This window comes from Tachysurus fulvidraco, chromosome 6, assembly GCF_022655615.1.
Source record: "Tachysurus fulvidraco isolate hzauxx_2018 chromosome 6, HZAU_PFXX_2.0, whole genome shotgun sequence".
Taxonomy (NCBI): Eukaryota; Metazoa; Chordata; class Actinopteri; order Siluriformes; family Bagridae; genus Tachysurus; species Tachysurus fulvidraco.
This window is the reverse complement of record NC_062523.1, coordinates 7,819,436-7,839,737: the sequence shown is the minus strand read 5'-3', so window position 1 is coordinate 7,839,737 and position 20,302 is coordinate 7,819,436. Positions and strand designations below refer to the sequence as shown.

General features: G+C 37.5%; 1 protein-coding gene across 2 annotated transcripts; it reads left to right on the top strand.

Moving 5' to 3' along the window:
- Positions 1–233: 233 nt before the first annotated feature.
- Positions 234–11,527, top strand: LOC125141522 (nectin-4-like). Of its 2 annotated transcripts, XR_007140923.1 has the most exons (7): positions 234–973; positions 6,791–7,132; positions 8,913–9,218; positions 9,436–9,544; positions 9,641–9,689; positions 9,782–9,860; positions 9,972–11,527. XR_007140923.1 is itself a non-coding variant. In XM_047815282.1 (6 exons), the coding sequence occupies exons 1-6, from the start codon at positions 910–912 to the stop codon at positions 9,788–9,790; spliced, it is 879 nt and encodes a 292-aa protein (XP_047671238.1). In that variant the 5' UTR covers positions 234–909; the 3' UTR covers positions 9,791–11,527. The 2 variants fall into 2 exon arrangements, 1 of the variants encoding a protein (XP_047671238.1); XM_047815282.1 differs by having other exon boundaries at positions 9,782–11,527.
- Positions 11,528–20,302: the final 8,775 nt, after the last annotated feature.

Sequence of the window (20,302 nt, the reverse complement as noted above, 5' to 3'; positions counted from 1 at the left end):
TATATTTTTTCCCAGTAAAATCACTGATTGATGCTTTAGTTCAAGATCTTCATGGCGCTTGTTTCAGGAAAAGATAAATGGATTTTCAGGTGTGCTCTTTTGTTGCAGGTGAGAAACTAGTCTGCAAATATAACCATAGTAACTGTGCAGCCATACCCTAGCAACCATGTAGTGCACCTTACGAACCATATTGCAATATAAAGAAGCCATATCTCAGTTACACAACATAAAACACTCAGCACGATGAGGGGAACTGACGTCACGTGTAGCCCCGCCCCCAAAATAAGCGAAATCAAAAATTTAGCACAACATGGACATGTCATATATCAAAACACTCAGCACGATGAAGGGAACAGACGTCACGTGCAATCACATTCACATTTTCTTTAGGAAATGTACCGTTCTAGTTTATTCTAGTAGATTGTATTATCTGCCGGCAGCGGGATGATGAAATTTGCGTCATTACGTCAGGACGTATAAGAACTGGTGAACTGGATTTTTGAACTGGTTCATTAAATCGAACTGTCCGAAAGAACCGGTTCGCGGAAAAGAAACGAACTTCCCATCACTAGTGGAACACACTGCGACCGAAAAGTGACCAGTGTCTAGGACCAGTTTACCTTCAAAGGCAGAAAGCAGGTTGGAAGGAATTTACGTCATGACGTCATTGTGAATTACGTCAGGACGTAAAAGAAAAAAAAAACTTGTTTTTTGAAATGTTTTCGCGGAAAAGAACCCAACCATCCATAGCAGTCCAGTTATAGTTCCACTTCCAGTCTATTAGGCGGTGCGCATCTGCAATACAACAACAACAAAATAACATATACAGCAAGAAATGAACACGACGCGCACTGGTCGGTCTGTTGGACAAAAAAAAAAAGAAAATGAAATGATATAAGATGGTGTGTTATGATGGTCAGGACACGGTTAACATGTTTTTGTCTGCTGTTTATGTTTTTTGCCAACATTAAAGGTAGGAGCTCCTTCTTTATCTGTTAAACAAAAGTATAATTATAGGGGTTGAAACAATCTCAAAACGAGCCATTGTGTGTGTGTGTGTGTAAATATATATGTAAAATTATATGTGATAATATACCTCAATGTACAAGATAATATACTCAGATTTATATGGGAACATATGTATTAAATATATTGATTTATATTACATAATATATTATATATAATTATCATATTATATATTGTATACATGGCAAATATGAAATGAATGTCTGTCATATATTTTAAAATATAATAGATTGCATAAGACTAGGGCTGCACGATTAAGGGAAAATGTCATATTACGATTATTGAGGTGAATATTGCGATATGCGATTGCGATACACACCATTATTTGATGATATTTGGAGCAATATTACATGTAATTGTTAAACTTGATTCTCTTACACATACATTTGCTTTTAAGCCTAATTATTACTTTTGATTATGATGTGATTGTGACAGGGGAAGAGGTTTCAGGTTGGGGTAAAGAGTTTTTTCAGTCACCACTTTTGAATAAGAAACAATATCAAGTCTTATAAAACTTTATTTATTTTTGCACGGCGTGTGGATGAGTTCTTTCTACACACACACTATTTTATTTCTTGATAACAGACCGCTGCTAACTATAACACACCGTTGCCATGAAAAACGGAGCTTTGCCTTGGACACACAGGATTCTAACCGTATAGACGGAGCGCATTATTTTCTTTAGCGGAAGCATGCGGAAGCATGAGACCTGTAACTTGAGCAGCAGCCGCGAACTCGTTCTGAATATTTTAAACGCGTAACAGCTGATGAAAAAACAGAGACAATTGTAGATGAAAATGAAGAGAGATTTTATCTTAGTTTTTATTTTATACAAAACATTTTCGTCTCGTCTTTTTTCGTCAACAATAATGCATGTTAATTTAGTCTTAGTCAGCGTTTTTGGACAGTTGACGAACATACTTCGTCTTGTCTCGTCTGACGAAATTAACACTACATATAACAGAGGTAGCATTTTTTCTGGCCACCAGTTCAGTGTCCGTCTGCTCGGCATCCATCTTCACCCTTTCCGCGCTGCACACCGGAAAAAGTCACGACATGACCATACACGCCACACGTGCCACTGCCTAAACTGAAACTCACTGGTCTTTTTTTTTTTTTTTTTTAGCGGATAGCGGTGTATTGTATGAAATAGGCAAACAGCTTTCGGAGAGAATGGGGTGTCATGTCCACACATGCATTTATTTATTATTTATTTATTTCATAAAATCGCAGCATTTTGCATCATATAATCGCACAGGCTTGATATCACGATTGCGATATGATTAATCGTGCAGCACAACATAAGACATCAATATAGTTCACAGTAACTGAATGAGGTTTACAGTAATACATCGAGATACGAGTTTAATTTGTTCCATGACCCTGCTCGTATCTCAAATTGCTTGTATCTCAAAGCAATTTTCCCCATTTAAATTAATTTTCAGTGAAAGCAACTGTACTTTGCGGTGCTGGTGCTGAGATTTTAAAGCTTCTACAGGGGACCTATTTTAATGCTAAAAAATGTTTGATGTATTCTGACTAGATAGAGAAATCGCTTTATATCTAAAAGAATAACAAAGCTGTTAAAGCTTTTTATTCGTCCATCTTTTTCGCTATTAGTTGTGTACATTTCAGTCCTAAAGTGTTTGTTACCTTCTACTAGGGCTGGGGGATAAAATGATAACGATATGTATCATGATAGGCACGTGATCGATAGCGATAGAAAATGTGCTCGAAAAGACGTTCGATATTTTTATTCTTCGTCGGAAGAAAACGGAAGTTGCGAAGCAAGTTTGGTTGCATTAACAAAGGCGCTCGTTCTCTGGTAACCTAGCTACTTGGGGAGTGACACTCTAACAGCCAATCATGTAACAGTATCAAGTTTGGCTACACCATATCGTTGTCTCGTGCTGGTGCTGGACTTCTCTTCAGAAACCGGCGACTGATAAGCAGAAAATGAGTGCCGCAGCGAGTGGGGAAATTGTAAATAAAAGAGGAAAAGTCAGCTCACCAGTATGGCAGTTTTTTGGATATTATAACTAAGGCTGAAAAGGGCTTTGATTTGAGGGCGCGTGTTAGTTCGGGCTGCAAAATGGAAGGGCGCGATAACAATGTCAATGAGCAAAGAGAAGAAACAAACAGAACACGACAGAAAATGTTCAAGTTTTGGGACACTATCAGAGCGTCTTTTCAGCAGCAGGAAACATTTCTTCAAAGCGCAGGGCAAGCCTCAATTCTGAGCATGTTGTAGGGTTGGGCAATAAATCGATTTAATCGATTAACTCGAATGTGTAGTTTACATCGATATGTTTGAATGAAAACCGGTTTTCTCTTTAACATCCTCTGACGCTCCCCTCTGGGCTCCCGTAGTTCCGAATGGGCTCAGCCCTCCCCCCGTGCGTTTGCCATAGAGATACACAAACAACATGGCAGCGAGCAGAGAAGAACTCGTTCCCAAGAAAGGCACAGTGTCATCTGTCATATGGAATTGGTTTGGTTTTGCGGCATCAGACGCAGAACACACAGCACCACGCTGCAAAGTGTGTTTAAAGTCTGTTGCTAGCAAAGGTAGCAGTACGACCAATTTACTGCAGCACCTTAAACAGAGGCATGCTGTCGAAGTGGAAGAGATGTTGCACCCTGCGAAATGAAAAAGACCGCGGCAGCACAAACACACCACCAAAAAACAACCTACCATCTTAGAAACATTTACAAACTGTATCCAGTATGATAAGAAGGGGCCCGTTGGATCATGGATGCAGAGAATTCCTGTTATACACATCAACAAACTTTATACTCTATTGTGTATCGCGACTTAAGTAAAGTTGGCCGCATATTCACAGATTGGAGTTTCCTGAGTCAATAACTCCTGAGCTAAACGCTCTTATTACACAACATATTACATAACATTTACAACATATTACATAACACCTCTTTTTTTATAGTAGTAATGTAGCGAGGCAGCTACAACCCAGTTTTCCTCAAAATCAGCTTTCCTCCGCGTTGAACAAAATACACAAGTCTCTATGTGCGAACACCTAAGAGACAGATTCCAAGGGACCGTGTGCAAAGCGCAAAACCTGAAAAGCGAATACTTTAAAAACTCTCAAACTTCACTGTAATACACTGTACTTTTTTTATATGAAAATTAGAAAAGTTATACAAAAAGACAAATATGTTTTGAATATAGGGACTATCGGGACATCAGTAATGTGTGAGCTGGTGACAGTACAGTGTATTACAGTGAAGTTATTGACAGTTTTTCAGTATTGGCTTTTCGGGTTTTGCACTTTGCAGACGGTCCCTTGGAATCTGTCTCAGGTGTATATATAAATATACAGGAAAAATAAATCGATCTTTTTGTGAAAAAATCGGGGATTTTTATTTTAGGCCATATCGCCCAGCCCTAGCATGTTGATACCTTTTTTCGTTGCAATCACATGCTCCTTTAAAGACTTTTAAAGCACACGTGGAGAGAGAGAGAGAGAGAGAGAGAGAGAGAGAGAGAGAGAGAGAGAGACTTTTATATTCTGATTAATGTATATGCTTAAAGCACTCGGTGTGAAACCATGCATGGCCTCTAGGTCCAAGTTACGGTCCATGTTTTTTGCCTCTTAATTACCACAAAGCATTCCAAATTAGACAGTAAAGGTTTGTTATGGCTGAGCTATAGATTTTGAATCTTTTAGTTCTGAAAGTTAAGTTAAAGGCAGTATTTTTGCATTATTATTACTATTTATTTTAATGTATGCCTTAGTTTTGATACTTTTGATACCTTAGTTTGATACTAAAAAAGTAATTTGAAAATAATTTATTTTTTTGTTGTATTGGAGTATTACATGGAATTTATTACTGTGTAGCGAGTTTCGGAGAGTTTATTTTTGCGAGTTGTCAATGGAGCCTGTTACAAAAAGGTCACGTTCTGAAATGTGGAAACACTTTCATTTGATTTCGCCCAATACATTTACATTTACATTTACAGCATTTGGCAGACGCCCTTATCCAGAGCGACGTACATAAGTGCTTAAATCTCTAACACTGAATACATTAATGCTGGTTCACTAGGTTACATACTTAAGATACCAATAAGGTGAATCTACATGGTTTTGATGGGAAGCCTATATTTATAACTTGTTAAGATGAAAATTACACAATTATTAGTGAATGAGACCCACTGTTCCCACTGTTTTAAAGCTACATAAAGTTGTGTAAGAATGTCACATTTTATTATTGACCGTTTCAACACAAAATGCTTTACCAACTAAGACGTATGGCACTTTTAAAGTGTCAACCCCCTGCCAAATGTGAGCATAAGTATTGGAACAGTTTAACAACGTAAACGTAAAAGCTAATATTTAATTGTGAATCCCTTGCAATCAATTACAGGAGTGAGTTTGTGACCCATAGACATAACCAGACTCTTGGTTTCACACATTCATGCTTTGCCAGGTCTTTAATATAGCCATTTTCAACTGTTCTTGTTTGGGGAGATTTTGTGTTAAGTCTCCTCTTCAACTGGTGAAATGCTTGTTCAATAGGATTTAAATCTGGAGATTGACTTGGAATTTCTTGAAAAGATAGAAACCACTGGCAAGCTTCAGCAACCAACAATGACCAGGTCAGCTGAGAAGATCAACAGCACTCGATGACAGAAAAAAAAAACTCTAAAATAACTTCCAGTAAAATCACCCAAAACAAGCCACTGTTAAAAATGGCAGATGATCAGCACCAATACTCAAAAACATTCACCAAACCATTACACCATCTCCACCAGCATGGAATATTGACACAAAAAATTCCGACCCTACTATAGGTATATAGGTTATACTATACTGTTATCCTACTAAAGATGTGCTTCATTTGAAATTAAAAATTATCAGACTGTTTTCAAGTCTTTAGTCCAGTTTTAGAGACTCCATGCCAACTGCAGCCTCAGCTTTCTGTTCTTGACTCTTCAGTGAAACCTGTCCTGGTTTTCTGCTGTTGTATCTCATCTGTCACAAGGTTTGACATTTTGTGCAGTCTGAGATGTTTCTCCTTAACACAGCTCTGTTTATCTGAGTTACTGTTGTATCTGCAAAACGGCTGCTCACTAGATGTTTGTTTGTTTGTTTGCACCATTCTAAGTAATGTTTAGAGACTGTTGTGTGTGAAAATCCTGGGAGATGAGCAGTTGTAGAAATACTCCAGCCAGCGTGTTCGGTAATAAGTCATGTCACCCCCAAAAAGCACTGAGATCACACATTTTTCACCCTATAATGATTGTAAATGTTAACAGAAGCTGCTGGAATGTACTTTTGTGTTTGTCTGCATTTCACTGCTGCTACATGATTGGCTAATTAGATAGCTGCATAAATGTGTCTACATGAATGTCTAATAAAGTGACTGGTGAGAGTAAATGAACTTCATGGACATTCCGCTACAAAACCATGGGCACTAATATAAAGTGTCCCCCCTTCCAGCATGACACTCAGCCAATTCACACAGCAAAGATAACACTGATATGGCTTTTTTTTACAAGTTTCTGAATGTACTTAATTGACCCAGCCCATGCTTGAATTGCATTACTCTTGAGATATTGCTGAGTTCTTTGCTAAAACTCCACTAACCAGTCAGCCTTCTTCTGAATTCTGGTTGGTTCTTAGCACATTAGAGTTGCACAACACACAATTAGCTCTCTGGAGGAAAGCAACAATTTGCTCATTCTCATGATGTGAACATATTTCATTATTAAAATATTCTCCTTTTTTTTTTTTAAACACAGCCATAAAGGTCATTGGTCGGGATGGGACTGTAACAGCAGGAGATGATGCGCAGTTATTCTGTGAAGCGATCGAGACAACAGAGCCTCTAACAACTATTTGGTGGCAAAGACGAACAAAGAAAAAGCCAACAAATACAGATTTTCTGGTCATCACTTCCAGTGGCAAAGAAGAACATATAAACGGACTGAGGGACCGAGTAAAATTTGCAGGAAACTTAGCAGTACTGGACGGCTCAATTCTTCTAAGTAATGTTACTCTTTTAGATGAAGGAATCTACACCTGCATCTTCAGCATATTTCCAAGTGGACGAAATGAAACAGAAATTCGTCTCACAGTACAAGGTAAAATTCTTTGAAGATGTTCTGATAAACCCAGTCAAAAATGTTAAGGAAATAACAATTATAGTATACTGTACAGTTTTGTATTTTGTATGTGTTTATTTTTCTCCACTTACCAACATTCACACACACATACATGGTGTTCACCTGGGCAACACAGAAGACTTTTCTTCATTGTTGTACAGACTTATTCTTGTGAATCGATTTAACGTACAACACCCTAGTGTAAGAAACCAAACTGGGGGTCCACACAGCCATAAAATACATTGTATATGTTACTCTGGATAATATGTTTCAGAGAAACCAAGGGGTATAAAAAAGGTATACATTATACAATGTATAGAAATGCTTTATAAACTGAAGAATTTTCATGACTGTGTCCATTGCATGTATACTATCTTCAATAAAATGCATCTCAAACTGCAAACCAATTAAATGAATTTGGTTAATTTGTTGCATTGTGCAAAAAAGAACAAGCTCTTTGTGAGTCTGGCCTGGATACAGAGACTCAGTCAGGTCTTAGAAACCATTTAACACAACAGTGAGACTATTTTTCAGGACACCAGTGGGTCAGATCTGTCTTGATCACTGAATACTGAGCTTTTAGTTTGTTTTCTTGAATTTTAATCAGTTGAAAATGGAACCTGATGACCCGTCTTTTACCAATGCTCATGTTTGCAGTATAGAAAATATATGATTTTGAGACTTTAGAATATTGAATTCTTATCGGTTATGAATTAAGTAACAGTGAAGAAGAGATGAAGTAGAGTAAATACATTTAATTATGCATTGTACTCTGTTTATAAGCACTAGTGGTTTGTCTATATGTATCACATGAGGATCTCAAATTCTCTCATGTGATAAATTTTATTTGAAAGTAAAGTGACATACGGCTAAGTAAAGTGACCCATACTCAGAATTTGCTCTGTGCATTTAACCCATCCAAAGTGCACACACCCAGCAGTGAACACGCACAAACACACCGTGAACACACACCCGGAGCAGTGGGCAGCCATTTATGCTGCGGCACCCGGGGAGCAGTTGTGGGTGGGGAGCAGTTGGTGGGGGGGGGTTTGGTGCCTTGCTCAAGGGCAGCTCAGTCGTGGCCTGGCCCGACTCGAACCCCCAACCTTAGGGTTAGGAGTCAAACTCTCTAACCATTAGACCACCCCCCCCCACCCCACCCCCCCCCCCACCCCGTATATTGCTTTCAACAATACATACTTCCTCAAAGCATCTTTAAAAATCCAGATGATATTTATATTCCTGATGAGTAAGGTTGTGCCTAGAAATACTTCATGAGATGTTGTGTGGAAGAAAACTTCAGAGGCACCAAACTCAAATGGGAGCCAATCATTTTCTTGGAAAAACCAGGTATTGGGTCTATAATCCATTACAGAATTAAAAATGCTGTTGCATAAAATTTTTTTTAAATGGCTGAGGCTAGATAAATATGAAAATGAAACATCAGGCTGTTGACAGTGCCTGCAGTTGTAAACTAAAACAGATCTGATTACTTGAACTTGAGTGTACATGGGTTTTTAATGGTTTTCACCACTGCAGATTGAAACAGTGTGAAGTTCACTGCTCTAAAGTCAAACCCTACCATCACAACAAGTCTACAGTGTCTTCACTGTTCTATAAATAAAACTTGTTCTAAATCACATGAGTGATATATTAATGATACTATTTATGAAACATGTTAATGAAACATATTCATTCAGAGATCTGTTAAACAACATTTATTTATTTTTGTTATTCTTGTTCATGTTTTTGTTTTCAGTTCCTCCTGTTGTGACTGTGGGCACTGATGTTCCTGCTGTTGCTGGAGACACTGAAGGGATTTTAGCGACCTGCACTGCAGCCAATGCAAAGCCTGCAGCAGAAGTGTCGTGGAGTCTGGGTGCTTTAAACAACACAGTGAAAGTACAAAATACTGTCACTGTGGACTCTGAAGATAGATACACTGTTAAAAGCAACCTGATTGGAACTGCATCTAAAGATCTAAACCAGAAGAAGGTTCAGTGTGTAGTCACACACCCTGGCCTAAAGCAGGAACTGGAACTGAATTACATATTGAATATTCACTGTAAGATAAGTTCATTATTTTTATGCATATGCTTATAACCATAAACTGAAACAAAAGAGCCTTTTTTCCAGATAGCAGGAGGGTGAAAAGTGAATGTGAGGGTTGTGTGGGGTCATCTACAATGCTCTTAGCTTTGTGGGTGCAGCATGTGGTGTTAAGTCATATAAATCTTGATGTTGTGTGAACTAACCAAAATACTTTCTCAATGTCATTGCAGCTACAGAATCTAAAACCTGTTGGACTCTGTTCATCCTGACCCTCGTTGCTGTTTGCTGTTTTCTTTTTTGGAAATTTGAATTGTTTCAGCGTGTTAATAAAATACTGCGGTGAGTTTTGTCATTTTACCAATCTAGTAATGAGAGCAGATTATAAACATTAAATGAGTTGTTAAAGTGAGTTGCTTATTTTCTGTTTTCATTCAGGCGTGATATCAGTCAACCTGTGCGTACGGAATCTCCAGACCATGAAGAGGTCTGTGTGAAATCCTTTATTTAAATCTCTATGGTCTTGTTTTGCTCACATGTAATGTTAGTAATTACATGTAAAATGTTTGTTTTGTTTAGGAGCATTGATACATGTATGAATCAAAGCGCTCTACTGGGACCATACCTTGTCGTGGTGGATGGGCTTATCCTACTTCAAGTGAGGAGGAAACAAAATGGTCCCATAGGATTTGTAACATAAAGGTCCATATAACATATGTAACATATAAGGTTTGTTGACTAATCTGTCATGAGCATGATCTTTCAACAGGAAAACAACCAGGTCTAAAAAATTTCCTGTAGCGAGAGGAAGACACCAAGGCATCTGCAACAATACAACGTCACAAACATAACTCTTTTTAACATTTCCTCAAGTGATTATACCTGGATGCTTATTTCAGAACCTTATTTCATCTCATCCTACTGCAGAACTGGGTAAAGCCAATTCTAGCAGATGAGTGACTCTCTACAAATTTCAACAACACTTTTACCCAGTTTAACCTTTAATTTAGTGCATTATGCATAAAAACTGAATACGTTATTGTACAATGGTGCAAAACATTTAGTCACAGGTTTGTGGAACTTAAAAACACTGTCCTGCATGTTAACATAAATCAAACATCAAAATATAGAAACTGTTTAAAATCTAATTTCCAATTCCAGGAAGCAATTCTGAAAACATGAATTGACTCCACACACTTAAAATCTTAATTGGCTGCTGTTTTAAAAAGAAAATCTTTGTAAAAATTGTTAATTTATACGTATGTATGTGTTTTTAAAGTAAACAAATTTATTTTATCAATTTGCCCCTGAAACTTGGCATCTTTTAGCCTGTACAATTGCATCAATATCAGGCATTATTTAATAATAATTACATAATTTCTTTTTTTTTTTAATTATTCATTTAATTGCATAACAGGAACTGTAACATAACAAACAGTACACAGTACATATTTAGAGGAGCACACAATATTACAATATTCAACTAGTATCATATACATTCATTAGACAGAAAACACTGATTTTAAAGAACCCGGAAGCGTTCATTACACTGGTGAGGGTTCCCTCTGGTGGGTGGAAGGGGAACTGCTAGTGGAGTTGTTGCTCTATATACAGTATATAAACTAGAAAGTATGTCTCTGTGTGTATATGGATACATGCTCTACTCAGTCAGTTTCAATTTGGTGTTGTTTTTGAATCTGTTTTATAAATAAGTTACTTTAATTGCTAACTTATGTGCTAACTTATACCCCGTGATGGACAGCAGTGTGTACTTAATCCAGTGGAGAAAGAAGTTTTAGATACACTAACTAACTTACTAAGTTAAAGCATGTTCGCGTTTACATTACATTTGCCAGACGCCGTTATTCAGAGTGAATTACATTTATCATTTTTACATCTCATTTATATAATGGAGCAAAGGTCTTGCTCAAGGGCCCAGCAGTACGCAGCTTGGTGGTGCCTGGATTTGAACTCACAACCTTCTAATCATTAGCCAAACACCTAAATAGCGATATATGGTTTGTTCTAGACAATAATTTTATATATTATTTTGTTAATGATATGTTATTTTTAGCTTGCATTTAACAGAAAGAAAACCATCTGTATAAAAAGCAATCAGAGGATGATGTTTGACTCTGACCTTCATCATGAACATGTGATCTTTCAAGGATTTTCATGAATGATGGATGATTCAGTGTAGTTATGACCTTGCCTGAAGCTATTCTTTTACAAACGTGAATAAAGCAACAAACAAAACCTGTATAGAACTAGAAAATTAAAGAAACCATGTAATAAAACAAATAAAATAGCTTTGGTTTAATTACAGATGTTGTTTACTTTGTATCGCCTCATTGTGCCAGAAACTTATTATATATATATAAAACATCGGTAAAGCATCAACAATATTTTTCAGATGAATAGACATGTATGTATTCACATTAATGCACAAACACATTACACAGAACATTTATAATAAACATAGATGAACATGGAACGTATGGGAAACATCTGTATTTCCTATTACAGGCTTTCTGACAAAAATGCAATGGAGGTGTAAAGCAAACATCAGACAGAACTCAATCTATTATAGCACAGGTGATTGTAGAAGGGAATTTCAATCACTGAAAAAATAACACTGAAACAATAGAGAGAATCAGACCTCATGCTGATTCACACTGACCCCTTGCTGGACCCCTGCAGTTTCCTTATCAAGCCAATATGTCTATTGGCAATGCACACAGCATGGGGCTGCATTATCTTCTCCAACACCTTGACTGTCTATAGACTTGCGCTAGGATTTATTTATTTAATTTTGTTCGGCACTTTATTTTCAGATGTTCTCCATTCCAGATTCTGCCAGGTCATCATGCCAGTGTGTGTTCGTTAGTACATCGCCAACTTTCTCACTTTTAATGAGATGTGTGAATGGTGTCACTAAAATTCAATGTGTGAAAAGATCCAATAATTCTCCTGCTTAAGTAAACAGCAACAACTAATCAAAAACTCAAACTTTGAAACAAAAAAGCAAAAGAGTCTTTCCTCACTCTTAATGAGTTATGAAAATCCATATAGAGCAGTAATATACAGTTATGACCAAGGCTTGGCTCATGTAGGTATCTACTAGATGAAGTGGGGACATGGAAGCCTTTATTATCACTACATATACATTACAGCACATTGGAATTCTTTTCTTTGCATATCCCAACTGAGAAGGTTGGGGTCAAAGCACAGGGGCAGCTATGATACAATGCCCATGGAGCAGGGAGGGTTAAGGGCCTTGCTCAAGGGCCCAAGAGTGTCAGCTTGGCAGTGCTGGGACCTCGATCCTCCGATCAACAACTCAGAGTCTTAAGCATTTGAGCCACTACTGCCCAATGATCCTAGATGATGAGTATGATGCCAGCCATGATGCTATTAGCAAGAAATCTGAAACTTTTGAAGCTGAAGTGAGTGTACAAAACTAAAGCGCTGCTGCATCGATCTCTTTAGATAGATAAAAAAGAATGCTAATTTACTGGCACCACTATCAGCAGGTGATCAAACAGCATTGTAGCTAATGCAGGAAAAGAGTAAAGCAAATTTATACACACAATCCAACTGTCTAGAACAAAACCCTTCGACAGGAAGGCTTGTCTTCTGTCAACATACTGATTAAAGAAGTTTAAAAGATGTCATTGTAATGCAGTAAATTATAGATGTCCTAAGTTCTTATGTTAATAACATACATTAATAAGCAAGTCATTCAGGTTTAGTTTTTTAGTAGTTTTTCCCTTTAAAAGTTACATCAGTCATTAACGAGACATCTTGTATCATTGTATCTTTATAAACAACAGAACCTACATGGTTAGTTAAGTTAAAATGACAATATATACATAAATCAATATTAACAGTATTAATAATATTTAGCTGAAATGCAGAAAGGTTCAATCAAAGACAAACAATTGGAATTGCAGTAAAACACCAGTCAAATACAATGTAGTCCAAAACAGCGAAGTTCTTAAAATGGCCTTTTTACTTCTGGACACTTCATGTGTTTTCTCTGATCCGATAGCTATCTGATTTGTTAAAACTGTTCCTTTTACATTAGGCCACATAAATGCGTCTTGGCGAACCTGATATCGATCTGATCTTTCGGATTACTCCCGCCCAATATTTCACCTCATTTCGGGGCAATTGAAATGGAACACATTTTGGTGTGTGCGGTTGCTACAAAAAACAGTATTTACTGTTTGCTGCATTTTCGCTGGAGGCAGCAGTGCATTTTAAGACCCAATGAGACACCTGGGTGAAAGATCGGAGCCAGAACTGGTGGGAAAACGTTTTTTTCTGACGCGATGCACGACTCGCGAGTCACCTGCGAGTGACGTACTTCCGTTTGGGAGGAGTATAGTGCTGACGTATGTGGCTTGAACAACCACATGCATTTACACCTGTCCAGTTTCATCTCCCAGACCACCTCCTGAAGTGGTTTGAACTAGTGCTGCACGATTAATCATATCGCAATCGCAATATCAAGCATGTGCGATTATATGACGCAAAATGCTGCGATTTTATGAAATAAATAAATAATAAATAAATGCATGTGTGGACATGACAACCCATTCTCTCTGAAAGATGTTTGCCTATTTCATACAATACACCGCTATCCGCTAATAAAAAAAAGACCAGTGAGTTTCAGTTTAGGCAGTGGCACGTGTGGCGCGTATGGTCATGTCGTGACTTTTTCCGGTGTGCAGCGCGGAAAGGGTGAAGATGGATGCCGAGCAGATGGACACTGAACTGATGGCCAGAAAAAATGCTACCTCTGTTATATGTAGTGTTAATTTCGTCAGACGAGACGAGACGAAATATGTTCGTCAACAACCTTTTTTTTCATGACTAAGACGAGACGATGACAAGACTGCACCACTGTCCAAAAACGCTGGCTAAGACTAAATTAACATGCATTATTGTTGACGAAAAAAGACGAGACGAAAATGTTTTGTATAAAATAAAAACTAAGATAAAATCTCTCTTCATTTTCGTCTACAATTGTCTCTGCTTTTTCATCAGCTGTTACGCCTTTAAATTCAGAACGAGTTTGCGGCTTCGCGCTGTCGCTCAAGTTACAGGTCTCATACGCCTGTGGCTGCAACACGAAACTGCTGAACAATTGTATTGCTTCCGCTAAAGAAAATAGTGCGCTCCATCTCTACGGTTAGAATCCTGTGTGTGTCCATGGCAACACTCTGTTTTTCATGGCATCAGTGTGTTATAGTTAGCAGCGGTCTGTTATCAAGAAATAAAGAAAGAAATACAAATTTCAGTATTATCAGTAATCTCTGTCTGCATTTTCCTTGAGAACCAAGCAAGTTAACTCATGATACCATTTGATTATTATATCGCTATCGCAATCGCAATATTGACCTCAAAATATGACATTTTCCCGTGCAGCCCTAGTTTGAACCATCGGATTTATATCCGTCTCGAAACCGTCTTTTTACGATCGGATAGCTATCGGATCACAGAAAACGCATGAAGTGTAACGCACCAGGTGTAAAAACCCCCTTTGAGGATTCATTGTGTGTCTATATAAATGTTTTTGCTCTATATTAAATATTCCCCAATGGTTCTCTGTTTTGCTTTAGATTGCTTTAGAATGACTGCATCCCCAATCTCAAACCCCTGAGGTTCACTAATGCCACCACAGTCTTTTCAATAGTGTTCGTAATCAAACAGGAGGTTAAACAGCTGGCACTCTGATGCAGCCATTGTAAACTTTACTGGAACACATGCAAGACCATGGAGCTGATGGTGGACTACAGGAGGAATCCCTCCTCCCTGTCCCCATTTGACATATTTAACTGAATCGTATTAGCTGTGGAGTCTCTCAGTTTCCTGGGAACTACTCTACCCTAATACATGAAGTTGCTAGAAAGGTCCAGCAGAGGACATACCTCCTTCACTAACATACAGCTGTGTAGGCTTAACCGGCTCCAGGAGCAATCACTGATTCTGTCCTAACCCACTGGCACAACATGACACATGAGTGGAACACACTGCTACAGAAAAAGTGACCAGTGTCTAGGACCAGTTTACCTTCAAAGGCAGAAAACAGGTAGTAAACCTGGGCATTATTTGACTCCAACAGATGCATTGGATGAAAGTACATCTTCTTTCCTGAACTAATGACAGCCATGTTAATGTCAGTGTTGTATTCATGATCAGAATAGAATATACCTGCTGTGCACAGCACTTGTGTGTGCATTATCACTACTGTACAGACATTGCAGTATCTAATTAATACCTTACTATTTTAAATCTGTTTTCAAATGTATTCATGCCTTGTACATTGTTTACCATGGAGCACTAAGGTTCATAACAAAATTTAAAGCCCTCACTCCTCATCATGTAATGTATGCTTATGTAGGATAATCCTCAAACTAAAACACAAGCATATCCTTATTTTTAAATCTAGCCTATGTCTGTTTACTTTATATATTCAAACCTACATCTGTAGAAAATGTGCAGCTAGTTACAGCCTACGGTTTCAGGAATTCTTCTTACTGTTCGTCTGTTCCATTGGTGTGCGCTGAACTGGGAAAGAAAGCATTTCAATTTGCTGCTCCCTCTGCCTGGAATAATTTGCAAAATGAGCTGAAACTTATGGAGCTGATCTCTTTGGATGCTTTTATAGTGATCTTACATGGCCTGGTGATACAGTATAAGCATCTGGCTGTAGATGTTATAGCTTATTCAGATATGTTTATGTGTAAGAGGTTTGTATATTGATGAGCTTCTCTTTTCTCCTATTATTGTTCCCACAACAAAAACTCAATACATTTAACATTATGTCTGTTGCATTTGGGGGCATGGTGGTGCGACTGTGCCCTTTGATAGACTTTACAATGTCCCCTTGCTTGTGCCCCAAATCCCCTAGGAGAGACTCCAGGTTTCCTGCGACCCTGTGTAGGATAATACGTACAAAAAAATGGATGAATGAATGGAAGTGTTCTCCCAGTGGAAAGGAGATGAACATTCTGATGTTGGAAAGGTGTTGGACAAAATAATCAGCCATCATCTTCTTTAATTGTTTTTTATAATAAAATACTGTTACAGTTACTGTTACAGAGTCTATATACTTTTATGTGAACGTGTGTTTGACCAATAAACCTTTTTTTATTCTGACTCAATCACTACTGCAAGAAACACTGCTAAAGCAAGAGCGCTAACATGTGAGTGCCTGGAAAGAGCAGTGGTGTCCCAGTGGTTGAGACTCTGGCCTACTGATCAGAAGGTTGTTAATCTAAATCCCTGTGCCACCAAGCTGCTGCTGTTTGTCCCTTGAGCGAGACCCTCAGACCGCATATGTTCAGTTTGCCACATGAAAGTGTGTCTGCCACATGAAAAACGGAAGAGTAAATACTAAAAAAAGGATGAAGACATCCTTATTACTGTGGGTTCTGTAAATTACAGTGTGACTGTGATTGAATGTGTGTATACAGATATGTGTGTATGCATATATTTGTATTCAGTATGATAAATATAAGTGGTATTGCCATAGCTATAAGCACAGTGCTGGCTGATTGGAATAGCAATGCAGTTTAGCCCACAGCTTTTTCAAACAAATCAAAATCAAAATGCTCGCTCATTACCATATGGAATATTTTATTAGGGCTAGATGTAAGGTATTGAGGAAAAGAAAGTGCTTGATTTCTGTATAGCAATTTAATTGATCCAGTCGATTTATTTCACATATATTCATTTAATAATTCTGGTCTTTACTAACTCTGTGGTGGATCCGGAGCTTATTCCAGGAACTTAGGGATAAAGCAGGAATACATTCTAGCCAATTCTCCTACCAGCATGGTTTTTGGAACGTGGAAGGAAACCAAAGAACCCAAAGGCAAGCAACATGGGCACACAGAGAAAATGAGAAATGCGACACAGACAGAAACAGGAAGCTCAGTCCTGAACCCCGATCTCTATAAAATTACTTTATAAACTACCTAAAAGCCCTCTTTACAGATTACAGCATTGTTAAGGTCCATCTGGTTGTGCACTACGAATCCTCTGTTAGAGTAGACAGAGTCTCATCTACCCCATGTAGCTTTGAATTAGTCTCTACACCATGCCTCTGTACCTCTCAGTGTAGCCAGACATGTCATGGATTTCTTTGTGCTGCAGTTTTATTGACAGCCAGGTTAATAAAACACACTGTTGGCAATGTGCCATGATTAGTCATGTAATCAATTCAATGTCATATGAGATACTGATCCTGGAAATGAAAGGGTCATTACTGTGCATTAGAAATGTAACCAAGTATTAATAGATTATTCAGAATGAATGAATTTTTCCATGTTTCTATACACAATAACCTGTAATTCTCAAAAGAAATCCATTTATTTATGCTTTTATAGAACTGTCTATTCATATAGTCCGTACAATTGGTTCAGAATTCATATAGAGCAGCAATAAACCTTGAAACATGACAGACACTAAGAAAACTCTTCAAACCTTATGGCCTTGTATGGAAACAATCCTTTAAAAATTATATAAATATAAATATAAATACATTTCTATCAATGGTAGAGATAAATAGTAACTTCAATTTAAACAATAATATTTTTATTTTGTTTTTGTATTTCTGTATAGCTGCTTTGAGACCATGTTAATTGTAAAAAAAAAAAACAAACAAAAAAAAAACGCTATACAAATAGTATACATATAAAGCAGTAATAAATATTTTCAGTATTTGGCAGGTGCCGTTATCCAGAAAGACTTATGTTATCTCATTTTTATACAACTGAGCAACTTAGGGTTAAGGGCCTTGCTCAGCTTGGTGGCAGGTTGGTGGACCTGGGATTGAACTCACAACCTTCTGATTGGTAATCCAACACCTTAATCAATAGGTTACCACATGCCCAAAACCTTGAAACATAAAACATGACATAATGGATTGTGACATTAAAACATTAAATACATTAAGTTTATTTAGCAGATATTAACAGAATTAATAAACTGCAACTAGGTATTTCAGGAGGAGAACCGAAGATATGTCATTTACGGCATGACAATACCGAACATACACCATGAATTTCACATTTCACATGCAGAGAGTTTGAATAAATTAATAGTTATTTATTGTCTGCAGTCTTGCAAATTAAATCACAGTGGAAAATGTTATCATTTCTGGTTCTTTCTTGCTAAGGAATCTGTTATTGCACTGGTAAGTCATTTAGAGCCACCTGTTCACTGTAAGGTACATAGTGGCTGATGACAGCTTGTCAGGGGCCAAGGCTTTAATTACTAGACCTGCTATTAATTATGGTGTATGAAACACACCCACACAATCAGCTCCTTTGTAGTGTGACTTTTCCCGGATCTTATAAATGTTTTCAATAACTCTTATTCAACTCTTACTCTTATTATTCAACGTCCCGTCTCTAAACTCCACCTATGGTTGATCCATAAAGAGTTTTTATATATTTTAAATTATTTATTTCAGAAATTAAAGAGCAAACATTTGCATCTAAGACTTTGTGAAATCTTAACATCTTGTGAGGAGTCAAACAAGGCTAATCTCTCTCTTTGTAGTAACTAGCAGTATGTATGCGTGAGCAGCATCACTAGATATAATATGGATAAAGCAGATGTGTCTGTGAAATAATGCTGGCAGAGGTTTTTTTTAATGTTTTTTTAATGACATTTTTCAATGACAGACAAACCAACTTCTTTTATCATCAGTGCCAGTAACTTGAAGCTTAATTTCTATCATTAAAAATGTATGGAGAAGATTGAGTGTATTATAATCGAATACATGAAACATACAATATATACTGCTTTCATGCTTCTTGTCACATGATCCATCAATTTTCAAGCAACCGTAGCGGTACAGAAAATCACAATATAAAAAATTATTAAAATCTCATTTATAACATCAGCTTCACAGCAATTTTCAGTATTACCCTAGGAAAAGAAAAGTTGTAAACACTCATTATATACCCACTATTATTGGATTTCTGAGGAAATTGTATCCTCATCTATCTATCTGTCAAATATGAAGGATGCTGCCAAAAAGGAATTGCATGTTTTTCACTAAGACGTTGCACTTCACCATTTTTAAAGGATCAGATTGCTTTATGCCAGAAATAAGAACACATCTGTGTTATTCATAAAGACATATCTCTTATTACACTTTTTACACAATTAATTACACAATTATTATACAATCACCACTGAAAGCTTGAATATTAAAGCGGAAATTAACCTGTGAGATAGATATATATATTTAGGGATATATATAGGGGGGCATGGTGGTTTAGTGGTCAGCACGTTTGCCTCACACCTCCAGGATCGGGGTTTGATTCCCGCCTCTGCCTTGTGTGTGTGGAGTTTGCATGTTCTCCCCGTGCCTCGGGGGTTTCCTTCGGGTACTCTGGTTTCCTCCCCAGGTCCAAAGACATGCTTGGTAGGTTGATTGGGATCTCTGGAAAATTGTGTGATTGCGTGAGTGAATGAGAGTGTGTGTGTGCCCTGCGATGGGTTGGCACTCCGTCCAGGGTGTATCCTGCCTCGATGCCCGATGACGCCTGAGGCACAGGCTCCCCGTGACCCGAGGTAGTTCAGATAAAGCGGTAGAAAATGAATGTATATGTGTATATATATTCAATTCAATTTATTTGTATAGTGTTTTTAACAATTAACATTGTCTCAAATTATATATATAGTATATGCATTAGTATAATATAATATTTCACATAACAGCACTTCTAAATTCTGATTGGTCAAACGGTGTTGATTAATTTTCTGTAACAGCAGCTCTGACAGTAGTCCGAGCTTTGACACAAATCTCAGTTTAATATTTATGCACATGTTCTGATATGTTTCTATGCTAATGTCTTACCAGCCCTATGGATTTAAAAATGTGAGAGTTGTTGATGTAGGGTCTCCACAGAAAGAGTCCAGGTTCAGGGTCTCATCCTAGTCTTCAGGTAATGTGTCAAGTTGCGTTTCTTTGTCTTATCTTCAACAGGGCTAGTGATGGGCTAGAAACGGTGTTTTTAGTTGTTACAATGTAGTCTGGAACTTGTTTCACACGCATTCAATAAGGTAAAAGGT

Excerpts from the sequence above, each read along its gene's own strand:
- LOC125141522 (XM_047815282.1), top strand. The coding sequence starts at position 910 with ATGATGGTCAGGACACGGTTAACATGTTTTTGTCTGCTGTTTATGTTT. Across the intron at positions 7,133-8,912 it reads AATTCGTCTCACAGTACAAG|TTCCTCCTGTTGTGACTGTG; the intron begins GTAAAATTCTTT and ends TTTTGTTTTCAG. Across the intron at positions 9,219-9,435 it reads TTACATATTGAATATTCACT|CTACAGAATCTAAAACCTGT; the intron begins GTAAGATAAGTT and ends ATGTCATTGCAG.